Source organism: Mchenga conophoros, linkage group LG5 (genome assembly GCF_057382185.1).
Source record: "Mchenga conophoros isolate Kocher_MC1m ecotype Shallow Benthic linkage group LG5, M_conophoros_male_GT1.1, whole genome shotgun sequence".
Classification (NCBI taxonomy): Eukaryota; Metazoa; Chordata; class Actinopteri; order Cichliformes; family Cichlidae; genus Mchenga; species Mchenga conophoros.
The window spans coordinates 3,194,180-3,207,926 of NC_140530.1; the positions used below are offsets into that span (position 1 = coordinate 3,194,180).

Here is a 13,747-nt window from a genome sequence, read left to right on the forward strand (position 1 = left end):
AAAAGGCTCCCAAAAAATAGAGTACAGATATATTCTTTAAAATGTAGAGATTAAAAGTTCTCAAAAAATAATTAAAATGGTAAATGGCCTGTATTTGTATAGCGCTTTACTTAGTCCCTATGGACCCCAATGCGCTTCACACTACATTCGGTCACCCACACATTCACACACTGGTGATGGCAGCTACATTGTAGCCACAGCTGCCCTGGGGCGCACTGACAGAGGCGAGGCTGCCAGACACTGGCGCCACCGGGCCCTCTGACCACCACCAGTCGGCAACTGGTGACGTATCTTGGCCAAGGACACAACGACCGAGACTGTCGGAATCGGGGCTCGAACCGGCAACCTTCCAATTACAAGACAACCTGCCAACTCTTGAGCCACGATCGCCAATTACTAAAGTAAAGTAAAGATACCTGAAAGTTCTCCCTATCATTTGTATATGCACTTCTTTACTTCCTTCCTCTGGTTAAACTGTAATGGGCAGCTAGCAACTCATCGTGGTTCTGCCATCCTCATGCTCTACTAGACAATTGAAATTTTGTTATGAGTGCATCTTGTTAGAAGGGCATGACATTGAGAAGGACCACTTCTGAAACAATCCAGCAGAATAAACACATTCTCTTCACACTTTTTTACATTAACTCCTGATTTCAACCTGGATGAGCTGAAATACTATATTTATTCATCCCATTAGCAAATATTACAATGGAGAAGAAAAAGACAAAAAATGGAGCTGCATCCTCATCAAAACACCCTCAATGACTGGACTCATTCACCAATTTGCCAACCCAGACAAAATCAACCTCTTCATCTCAGGTTAGCGACACATTATTTCTTGAGATCAAAAGCTATCAGTGCTGATGCCAGTTTGTTAAACTGTTGCACAACGAACACCTGGTCCTCATAAGAAAGCAAGTTATTAAAAAAAACCCGGAATGCAATAATCTCTGTTGACAAACTATATTGAAGGACAATTTTTAAACAGATGAAGCCTTCTTGGCTCTGCTAAAAAAAACAATGTCGTGAAAAGAAAAAATGTGTAGATGATCACGTACTACTAGTGGTGGCCAAATAATGCTTTCTGAAGCATTGAAAAAGGGTTCATTACTCAAAGCTTTTACACAGTCCTCTTTGGTGCCATCTGCTGGACAAAAATATGAAGAGCTGCTTGAATCTACAGCTTGCAATCAACGATTTTGTTACAATTGCCCACTCAAGAGAGCTGAGTTGACAACTTCTGTATAATATCACGTGACAGTTCTGTCTGATATCGGGATACTGTTTATGTTATGTCTGTTTCACTATGAAATAATTTTGATGAATGAACCTTCCTTGTTTAAAACATGTACCATGGTATGGTCTCTCTTTGATTGTGACATTATGTATAATAATTTACAAGAGACTGTTACAATAGGTTGGGAGTGTGCTGTGATGTCCTGCCTCCATGTGGTTATGTAATTATCCAGTGGACAGGTACATTTGATATACTCTATTATAACTTTTATGTGTAGTGTATTTCTTATGTATGTTTGTGACCTGTGAGCAGGATTTGTAATGAACTGGTAAAATAAAAACACAAAACATATAAAGTTATTCTATTTGTTTGTTTTTTATTTAGGAATAGGCAGAAAGTCCTCTCTTCCTCGCTGGCTCCATGACATCTCGCACACTGGTTCACTATCTCTCGCACAGAATCATCACAAAACGTACCAAAGATCCCACCAATGATTTACTTCATTAAACCATTGAATCAGGTACTGAAAGCAGTGACGTGACTCGGGTTAGATGAACCAAGCCTCAGCATAGTGCTTCTCAAGCACTGTGTTGTTTTTCTAATAGAGGCACCAGCGCTTCAGAAAACAGTTTGTTAGCCTCTTACTTACTTTTTTTTTTTTGATGATGCATTAAAAGACCATATTTCACTGAGAACAAGTGATTCTGACGTGTACAGTGGTCCCTCGTTTATCGCGGTAGTTACGTTCTAAAAATAACCCGCAATAAGTGAAATCCACAAAGTAGCCAGCTGTATTTTTACAATTATTATAGATGTTTTAAGGCTGTAAAACCCTCACTACACTTTATACACTTTTCTCAGACAGGCATGAACATTTTCACACTTTTCTCTCTTGTTTAAACTCTCAAAGTTCAAACCTTCGTACACTCGAAAAAATCTGTTGTTGAATGATGTTGAATTTAATCATGGCACCTTTTTCCACGTGATTTAACCAAGTACAATAACCCATTTTTGACCATGGCAAACCAATGCATTTGACATTTGGTGGTTTAATGTAATCAGATTACATTGGATCAACATAGTATACTTGCATTGATTTGAAGTGATTTATTGAAGTATGTAAAGCGAAATCTGTTTTAATTCATTTTACACAAGTTAAACACTTCAGGAAAACACAATCTTGTTGTTTGAACAACTACTTTGTTAATCAAGGCAATTACTGCTAGTCTTGCTTAATGAACCAATATTGGAGTTGATGATTTCATAGAGATAAACAATCATCTGCACTTACATTCATGGATAATTTAGAATGACCAATTAAGCTCACTCTAATAACCCACTGCAAACCAACCAGATTGTGGATTTGAACCCATGCCCTTCTTGCTAAGAGGCAACAGCACTAACCATCACACCACCAAACCAAATCCAGGCTTATCAAAACTAGGAAACCTATGATTACAAGGCTTGATGCAGAATTTTCTGTACATTTTTGTCCTTGAGAGGTTAAACCACAATAAATAGCGATAGCATACACGTGGTGTGGTGTAGTTGTCTGCCTCTTAAAATTCCAGCCATTTTCCTGCAGTTTGACGTCTAATGTGATCTTGTAAATTTTGTGAGTCCAGGCAACTAACCACTCTTACAACAAGATTGTATCATGTCACCTCAACAAGAACAAATTAAGTTGCTGAATTTCATGCAGATGCTACATGATTTAATTATGTTCACCATAGAAACGTGAAATTATTTAGTTCAAATTACAAGTTTGAATCTTGTACATGTAACAACCACCCAATTTCATTTTTTTTGAGTGTAAAAACACAAGTCCAGTATTATAGAATGAAACCAAAGGCACCTGCAGGTCCCTTTGACAGTGCAAAAGTTTCATCAACATTGTTGTTTGTTGGGGAGAAAACATATAAACGTACAGTACAGCACTTCAGAATCACACTGCTAGCAACCGAAGATCTATGTAAATCTTACAAGCTGAACACATTCTGTAGTGTACAGGAGACACGGCATGAGACTGATTGACAATGGTCTACAGCCAATCAGGAAGCAGAACAAAATGCGCTGTAAATGAAAAAAAAAGAAAGAAAGAAAACATGCAAAATTGCACAAAAAAATCCACGAAACAGCGAGGCTGTGAAAGGTGGACCGCGTTATTGTGAGAGACCGCTGTACTCCCTGAGAATTTATAATAGCAGTTAATGTAGTGAAATGACACTGTTCTTGTTTAAACATGTTCATTTTGTCATTTTGAGTATAATTTGAAATTCTTAGCTCAAACTGAATAAAAGATGTTTGAATTACATCTATCTATATGATGATGCACAAAAACAACGTATTTCACTGAGAACCAGCAGATTTTGAGGTGTATGCAATAGCCAACGTAATTGCGATTAATGTGTTGAAACGAAAATTAAAGATTACATTTTGTCATTTTGAATATGATTTCAAACTTTTAGCTCAAACTGCTGGAAAACCTGTTTGCCCATAATCATTGTCCTATCTACTATAGTTTACATTTATGAAATAACTGTTTGTCAGACTATAGTCCCTGGTTTTTGGGCTCCTATTATCCAATTACATACATTTCAGTGTAATATTACTCAACTGTAACCACTGTTGCTACCATGATATTATGTGAATATTAACCGTTTATTACTTTGGTAACTGAACATATCCATCCATCCATCCATTCGCTTCCGCTTATCCTTTTCAGGGTCGCGGGGGGCGCTGGAGCCTATCCCAGCTGTCATAGGGCGAAAGGCGGGGTACACCCTGGACAGGTCGCCAGTCTGTCGCAGGGCTAACTGAACATAACTGAACTATAATTACCTCTATCAGTGCGCCCCAGGGCAGCTGTGGCTACAATGTAGCTGCCATCACCAGTGTGTGAATGTGTGTGTGAATGGGTGGATGACTGAATGTAGTGTGAAGCGCACACATGGTGCACACGTGAGAAGTGGAACGAAAATCAGACATGATTCCAAACATTTTTTACAAATAAATAACTGCAAAGTGGGGTGTGCGTAATTATTCAGCCCCCTTTGGTCTGAGTGCAGTCAGTTGCACATAGACGTTGCCTGATGAGTTCTAATGACTAAATAGAGTGCACCTGTGTGTAATCTAATGTCAGTACAGATACAGCTGCTCTGTGACGGCCTCAGAGGTTGTCTAAGAGAATATTGGCAGCAACGACACCATGAAGTCCAAAGAACACACCAGACAGGTCAGGGATAAAGTTATTTAAATTTAAAGCAAGCTTAGGCTACAAAAAGATTTCCCAAGCCTTGAACATCCCACGGAGCGCTGTTCAAGCAATCATCCAGAAATGGAAGGAGTATGGCACAACTGTAAACCTACCAAGGCAAGGCCGTCCACCTAAACTCACAGGCCGAACAAGGAGAGCGCTGATCAGAAATGCAGCCAAGAGGCCCATGGTGACTCTGGACGAGCTGTAGAGATCTACAGCTCAGGTGGGGGAATCTGTCCACAGGACAACTATTAGTCGTGCACTGCACAAAGTTGGCCTTTATGGAAGAGTGGCAAGAAGAAAGCCATTGTTAACAGGAAACCATAAGAAGTCCCGTTTGCAGTTTGCCACAAGCCATGTGGGGGACACAGCAAACATGTGGAAGAAGCTGCTCTGGTCAGATGAGACCAAAACCTTAGACTAAGGCGCATTGGTTTCATTGATTCCTGCAAAAGCCTAACTTTTTACCTGAAATTGCATGTGATTACAGGGTAATTGCACCTTAGTTGTGGGTCTTAGTGTGCAATTGCTTGATTGTTTCCAGCAAAAACACGACTTCTTATTAACATGTTACTTGCACCATACTCACGGTTCATCCTAGTCATAAAAAGGAAGAGAACATTTTTGAATCTTTTGTTTTTAGAGCTTGCGAGTGCAACTGAACTGGATGAATTTTACTAAAAGTTAAAGAGCCAGCAGCTTGAATTTGCTTTCCTTATATTTTTTATTTCTTACTGTAAACTGGTGACAGAGCAGTGAAACTTTGTTATTTGAAATGTAAAAAATTTCAGATAACAACAACAAACAAATAACAATAATCTGCTTAAAGCAACATTAGTAACTGTGGCCATCTCATAAATCCCAGTTTTCTACCGACACTAAGGCTAGATCCACACATACATAAATTTTTTAATTAGGATTTTCAGCTTTTGTTATGAAAAATATCTCTGTTTCTGTCTGTGTATCTCTCTGTACCAGATCTGAACTGTAAAGAAGTTATTTAAAGATAAATAATGCCAAAGCAGATAACAGATTTAGTATCACTGCATAACTTTATAGCTCTAAAAAAGGCAAAATGCTAAAAATGAGAATTTATGGTGTTAGAATATCAGACAGTCTTTCATGGTAATACTCGTAATTTTCTTTGCAGTCCTCCCACAGATTCAGAGGCTGATCCTCATTCTCAACAAATGTATCGCAGGTGTAAGAGAAATCTAGAGGCTTCATCATCCTCAGTTTACAGCCTGCAGCGTGCAGGGTCCTCAGCCCAGCCTGGATCTCTCCTTCCTCCCACTCAAACAGCCGAGCAGCAAAGATATTCAACTTAAGATTTTTCCGGTCCGTCAATAGTTCAGCTATCTTTGTAGCACAAGTTGAACAGGGACTGGAGGACACGTACCTGGAAAAAAACAAGGCAGAATTCAAATTAAAATACATTTCTTTTTACTTGTCAGTATACAGCAAAATCTAATTTATGTCACTGGATGCTTTTATTGTATCTAGTTTGATTGTCTCATAGTCTGAGAACAAATGATATACCAGACGAACAGTGTGGGGCTCAGACATATTCCACATTTTACACAGGTACACAGGAGTCTCACACTGAACTGCCCACCCAGGCCACCATCTGGTATGGAGCAGAATTTTGCTTTAAAAAAGGCAGGAAAAAAAAAACTTTTAGATGTTGCAGCCTTTTACATACAATGAATGCCTTTCGTGACAAAGCTTCAAGGTATTTATGTCTCCTCTCAAGCTCAAATGAGGGATCTGCTGCTTGTTAATCAAACATGTAAACCAGTATTCTATGGAGCCAAACCAAATAGAAGGTGGCCTGATAGAGTTGTCTTTTTGAGTTCTTTTGCAGTGTTTCAGTGAGATCAATTTTAACATCCATTTTGCTGAGGTTTCAAATACTGCAGATGCCTTCACCTTTTGCGTGTTTACCCATCTTGTCTAATGAAACAGCCTAGCTGAGCAGGTTCAGGCTCAGTGTGCACTGAAAACTATTTGATTGGATAAATGTAATAACTTCAACCAGCTGTTCTGTTAACAACCCATGTTCATTTTCATTAATATTAGTAACTAATAGTTTTAATTCCCCCTGTCATTATTGTATGTATGATTTTTGCCTTGAAGGGTGAAACTAGAGGTGAGTGGGTCTAAAATGGAGACTTCTGACCTGACTGAAACAAGAAATAAGTTTCGACTAAACTGCCACGTTCTCAAGACCACACGATACTTTAAACAAATATTGTATCAGGTGACTGTATATTTGACTGTAGGGTTGCAATGTGGCAAACACTGAGCGAAGAAGGCCTCCTCAGCATGAGTCCCAGCATGTTCATCCTCCAGGTAGCCTCTTAGCAGTCCATCTGATGTGTTTCCTTTATCCACCAAGTAACAAAGTAAGGTCTTGTTGCGTCCTGAAGAGTATTCAACATTCTTGAACTGGAACTTATAGATAAAAGGATCTATCCTGTCCCTGTATAAAACAGAATAAGTGAAAAAAAAACATTTGCTGACATAATATTTTATAGATGCATTTTTCAATCTCGTAGAGAAAGAAACAAAATGGTCTTATATATAGTCAAAAACGGGGGCGCTAGTGAGCCCCGAATGGAGTAGACATGGTTCTGTGGAGCTCCTCATACTCTCTTCACATTTTGGACTTTATTGCCTTATCCCTCAGAATTCCTGATTTCACTGAAGAATACTTGTTTCCTAACTCAAACAGGATGCCCAAATTAAAAGCTGAAAAAGCTAAAAAGCAGGATAAGCCTCTGAACAGGACCAACACCGCTCCCCCTGAACCAGTCGACGAAGCTGAACTAACCTCGGAGCCTGCTAAAGACGTGGACAATGGTGATAAAAGTTTTTTCAAGGTTCTTTCTGAAATTCAGAAAATAAATATCATGATGACTGAAAGGTTTGACAGTCTTGAAGTGTCTCTTGCTATATCACAGGCATCTTAGACGAGTATCTGCGGTTGGCTACAGGAGGTTGAAAACGCTAGCTCTGATCACCACCATTGTCTTTCCCTTGTTGAGAAAACATGTTTAAAATTGCAAGCGGATAATGAGGCGATCATCATCCCCGGGTAACTATAGCGCGGATTCATCGCGTTCAAGTGAGAGAGAAGACACTACAGCTTGCTCGGGAGCAGTTTCCCTTGAACTTTAATGGCAAGGCGATTCACATCCTCCCTGACTTCCCGACGAAGGTGGTGAAACAGCGACAGGTCTTCCAGGACGTGCGTAAACGCCTAATGGATGCTGAAGCTCCGTGTAGTTTCTACTATCCAGCGCGTTTACGGGTAACGCATGGCTCCATGGTCAAAGCGTTCACCACGCCCCGTGAGGCTGAGGATTTTTTGGGAACTATACAGGAAGGCATCTCTGATATCTCATTTGAAACTCATTGCATCGGGATGTATGTGACTATTTCATTTTTCTCTCAACTATGTTGGCATTGAGGGTATTTTTTTTTTTCTTTTTTTGTGGGGGGAGGTTGGAAAGCTCGTCACCTTGGACCGTTTAGTTCGTAATGGTCATGTGGACCCTCTGTGAGTATGCAGGGTTTTTTCTTTGTCTGGGAAAGTGGGATGGGGGGAAGAGGGTTATGTTTTTTGTGTTGTCGGTATGTTGTACTTATTAATGTTATACAAGGGCAATTCATGTGTACACTGCTATTTATTATTTCTGGAGTGAATCCTAATTCATCATCGCTAAGTGGTGGCATTAGATTTGTGAGCTGGAATGTGCGAGGAATGGGGCATGTGCACAAATGAGCTAAGGTTTTTTTCTCGCTTGAAATCGCTAGCTGCTGATGTTGTGTATCTTCAGGAATCTCATATGAAACAGACTAAAGAGAGGTTGCTCAGGTGCTCCTGGACTAATCATATTTTTCAGTCGACATTCTCCAGTAAAGCCCGAGGAGTGGCTATATTGATCCGTAGAACAGTCCCATTTAGACATGAGTCCACGGTTAGTTAGTTAGTGATCCGAATGGTCGATTTGTTCTGGTGACGGGCCATATTCATGCAACCCATGTTACTTTATTGAATTTATATGGTCCTAATTTTGATAGCCCAGCTTTCTTTTAACAAATATTTAATTTGTTACCTAGTCTCGCTGATACTCATGTAATTTTAGGAGGCGATTTTAATTGTGTACTTGATAAACACTTGGATAGATTCTACTCAAACCTCCCAGTTGATTAACGCTTTGACTGTTCTGAATAATATGTTGAGTTCTACTAACCTAGTTGATGTTTGGAGACTGTGTAACCCTACTGGTAGAGATTACTCTTATTTTTCACAAGTGCACAAATCGTACTCCAGAATAGATTATTTTTTGCTTGATTCTAAATTGATGTCTAAAGTTGTATGCTCAACTTATCACAACATCTTGATCTCGGATCACTCTCAAACCACTTCTGTGGAACGAAACAACAGGGTAACTGGCGTTTTCACCCGTCACTCCTGTCTGAGACATTCTTTTGCCAATTTATGACAGCTAAAATATCAGAATTCTTGGAAACAAGACGTTTCTGATTCGATTTTATGGGAAACACTTAAAGTGGTAATGCAAGGAGATTTCTTTTGAAACTTCGAGGAAAAAAAGAATGCCGGAAACGCCTGTTAGAAATAGAAATTGAATTAACACAGTTAGAACAGGACCACAAGGCCTCGTCTTGTCCCTCTTTGTTTCAAGACATCATTAAAAGGAAGTTTGTGTATAACACAATTTTATCTAGTCAAGTAACAAATCAGTTATTTAGGATCAGACAGAAGCATTTTGAGTTTGGAGATAAACCCCATAAGCTTCTTTCTCTGCAGCTGAGAGGCCTTAAATCAAGATCAGGCGAAATTTTAATCAGCCCTAAAGCTATTAATGAGTGATTTAGAGAATATTATGAAGAGCTCTATATGTCGAAATCTTGGGGCAATATTTCTGATTGGTTAAGGAAGCTGGATCTCCCGAAAATGAATGACGCTGCACTAGAGGCTTTAAACTCAGAAATTACTATTGAAGAAGTTTCAAAAGCTATTAAGTCATTCCCCAATGGAAAGTCCCCAGGCCCAGATGGGTTTGGCATTGAATTGTATAAAAAATACTCTGAAAAGGTGGTCCCGCTTTTATTGAGAATGTTTAAGCATTCTTTCCATACTCAAGCATTTCCCCGTACGCTATGTGAAGCTAATATTTCTTTGTTATTGAAAGAAGGAAAGGATGAAACACTAATGACGAAACGTTTCTCCCACAAAACGCTATGTCCAGATGAACAGAATCAACTTTTGGAGATTTGCTTCCCTGGATGATTGAGAATGCATCAAGATGTTGTCTGTTGTTTTTTTAGTGTCTTTTTTTTCCTTATATCAAAAAATCCCAAACTTCTTTGTGAAAACAGGTTGCTTTTTGACCAGTGACTGTATAAAAGATGAATGACATGGTTCCACTTCCAACAACTGCACAGAAATGAAACCAAAATTTCCTGTTTGTGCAGGCTGCCATGTTGCACATTTGGAGCCAGATTCTGCACAGCAGTGACTTCAGGTAGAGTCACTGCGTCAAACCCCAACCACAAACCTCAGCTCTACTTTAAAAATGGCACCATACCACTTTTTTATGTCTGATACTGATTTCATAATTTTGGATTTTTGCCAATACCGATATGAATCTGATACAGTCTTTTATAATCAATGAAACTGTTTTTTTAATGTTTTACTCCATTTTGTATAGGGTCATACTCAAGTTTGAAAAAACAAAACACTAAAGCTATTCTAGGTTATACCCATATCCAAATAATACACTGGACCCAAAATATTTCGCAGTTCAGCAATACTGATCTTTCTGTTTAAACTTTTAGCAGAACTTTAAATCTAAGTATTTAAAGAAATATTCAGAAAGTAACATAAAATACAATTTTATGCAGATTTCAAAAACTTTTTGGTTCTGAAAAAAAGAAGTGCAATACTAGGACAAAATAAAGTTAGTATTCAACAACTTAAAAAATTGACCCTTCTATACTTTAAGCTGAACATAAATAGATTTCCAGAGTGGAAAGCAGTGCAAATAAATGCAAACACAGCTTCACGATACTCATCTGTTATCAGGATGGATGTCAGTGTAAGCTGCTTCTATCACGTTTAACCTGAGAAAGAATTTCATGTAATTTCTATACAACACTTAACAAATGTATGACAAAAGTGTTTTTCATAGTTTTTTTTTCCGAACCACCAAACCAAATAATTTCCCCCAGGGATCAATAAAGTATTCTGATTCTGAAACCGTTTAGCCATGTGTCGTTCCAAGGTAGGTATCCCCAATAGAAACCATTTCTCTTGCGTTGGGAGCACATGCTGGGCGCTCCAAATCACGGACAAACAGTATCCCACATTCTTGATTTTTATTTCACAAACACTTCTTATAATGACTACCTACTCCTGAAACTTTGGAGGTTTTAGTTACAGGAGGATAAAAACTAATTATCAGGCAAAATGTCCTTCATTTGTTAGAATAATCCCCTACAATACCACGTGAGAACAATAAATATATAATTTTCTGCTGTAACCCTCAAACTGAATGGTAATGTAACCACACTCACTTTTCACTTTTTCAAAAAACTAAAACATCACTACTTCCATGTCTAATTGTGTGTAATGGAGGCGGAGTAAACTGGATCTCTGTGCCCAGCAAATGCTCGTGACACAGGGGTAACTTATCTTGTCGGGGATACCTACCTTAGCACAACACTTGGTTTGGCAGCGTGTAGCAAGGCTCCAGATGCTTACAGTGTGAACTCCAGACTGCCCGACAGGTCTCATACACAACAGCTGCTCTGTCACGTGACGCATACTGCTCCAACGTGCTAAGGTTGGCCTGGCCTATGCATTGTTGCAAGTTTTGTGAGATGCTTTTGTGTTATTTAATGGATCGGATTACTTTTCTCCCCGATATCCGACAAGTAATTTAGGTCAGATTAAGACCGATACCGATAGTGTATATCGGATCGGTCCATCTCTAGTTTACTGTGACTGACAGCTTGCTAAATTAAGATAAATACAACCACGTTGCTATAATTAAAAAGACATATGCCTTAACAGCTTATAGTTGATCAGTTTGTTGCTCCTATCATTAAGAACTTTGCTAGATTAACCGTTTAGCATGCACACAGTGTTAGAGGCTTGTGCTAGCTAGTTAGCAATGCTTCACACCTGTGTTACTCTTGTAGTCTATATAGTCGAATGATTCGGCACTCCTATTTTAGACTGAGATGACATCAGCTGCCCACTGCACAGAGGCCCAGAGGAAGTGTTAATGTCAGAAATATCTGAAAATTAAATGTTGTCCTTTAGGATTTTAACTAAGACTGAGGATCAGACCCATTTTGCACTCACAGGTCACTCTACAGCCTGGTAACATGGGAACTTTAAATAAAATGTTCAATGTAAAAACATAGCAGCAGGTTTCATATAAGTGTAATTAGATCTTTTTATTTGTTAACAGGATCCAGAGTCCATATTATTATCTACAGATACATTCACCCTGAACAAAGATGGGTGAAGAAGACCATCAGGAACAAGCTGTTCCCACTAATATGGAGGAGGCGGGGTTTATGAAGCTAGACAACAGGGGGCGATAAAGACATTTTGGCTTAATTTTTGGGGAGTTGTTAGGTCATCGGTGTTTTACATGGATGTTTTACATGTTCTAAAGTCATTGTTTTTTCCCAAAGCTGAATTTAACACATGGGCATTTTCTGCCTGTAGGACAAAACCATGCATGACAAGTATTGTCCCAGATCGGTGGGAGATATCATCATCCATGGAAAATCAGATTAGATCAAGGCAACACAGAGAGAAGTTAGCCAACTATCAGAACTGCAGAAAACTGCGATGACGAAAGGAATACCTACAAAATATCCTGTCAGTGGCCGGAGAACTATATGAAAAAACCCCCACCAAGGTTGGAGATGGAGCAATACTGGAAGAGTATATGGGAGATGGACAGAACGCATAACATGCTCAGTGGCTAGTAGAGCTAACACCACGCAGACCACAGCAAAATGAACATGTTACAGTAACAGACATCTAAGAAAGAGTCGCAGAAAAAACAGACAGAAAAACTGTGTAAGATGCATTTATTTTAAAATAAATTTGTCAAAGGGGTAACCTACCCTGTAATTATTTCAAAAGGAGGTAGTTCCATTGGCTCCAACTGAAAATCTCCAGTATGGCAACTGGTGGTTGCTGCTTCAGCTGATGCAACTTCTCTATTATCCACAGTTTCCTGTTCTTTGTTCTTTTTTTCTTTTGCATCCTTTGCGATTTCAGCAACTTAATTTTCTTCTTTTTGTCTTCTTTTCACGAGTGTTTGACATTTTTCATCCATGGCCAAAGAAATATACTGTCAAGGGAGGTAAGGACTAGTGAGCAAGAAGGAGAAGAATGATAGATGGGGGCAGGGCTGAGAAAAAGAAGAAAGGAATGCAGCCAATGAGAGAAGGAGAGAGTCAAAAGGAGCAGCCCATATAGGTGAGACAGTAGTTCAAAGGATAAATCTGGCTAATATTAAGTTTTGTTTATTTGTTTGTTTGGTGTCAAGGTGAGGAAATCTAAGGGGAACAATTTCACAGAGATTACAGCAAATAACTAAAAATCTCTGAGAGATAGGATAGGTGACAACCCACATTTATTCTTGGAACAGAAATGCAAAGATATTTAAAAACAAAAAAACTTTATCAGCACTTTAATCTAAAAATAGCAGGAATGGGATTAGCCTTTAAAGGCTTAATTGGGTCAAACCAGAGTAAGACGCACAGAAGCAGCTGCCCGGTCTGTGAGCTGCAGCTATTTAAAGACCTTGAGAGTGGGGGAAGCATTGCTAAATTTGTTGTCAGTGATGTAGTGTAACTGTAAGAGGCACAGAGAGACATTCTGGATAAAAGAGAATGTCTGGTGAAAGAGGCTAAATATTCAGAAAGCAGAAAACTGTTCAGTTACAGTGTTAGTATCTTAGAAGCACATGACTGGGTGTGAATAGAATTAAAAAGGGTGTCAGAACAGGGCCCACCTCTGTATGAAAAGACCACATTTGGTATTCTCTTTAGAAAGTGCTAAACTAATATATATGTGAGTATTTCTTATAACACATTCATTTTAGTTTCACCTATATTGTAGAAGCATTTAGCATACTTTTTGAAGTTATTTGTTTAAAAAGAATCACACAAATGAATTCATTCACATTCAT

At 38.8% G+C, this 13,747-nt stretch overlaps 1 protein-coding gene across 1 annotated transcript; it reads right to left on the reverse strand.

The window, feature by feature from the left end:
• Positions 1 to 1,602: 1,602 nt before the first annotated feature.
• Positions 1,603 to 12,822, reverse strand: LOC146573588 (C->U-editing enzyme APOBEC-2-like). The gene is made up of 3 exons (XM_085272830.1): positions 12,675 to 12,822; positions 6,755 to 6,978; positions 1,603 to 5,896 (listed from the first exon to the last, which is right to left on the reverse strand). The coding sequence occupies exons 1-3, from the start codon at positions 12,704 to 12,706 to the stop codon at positions 5,589 to 5,591; spliced, it is 564 nt and encodes a 187-aa protein (XP_085128956.1). The 5' UTR covers positions 12,707 to 12,822; the 3' UTR covers positions 1,603 to 5,588.
• Positions 12,823 to 13,747: the final 925 nt, after the last annotated feature.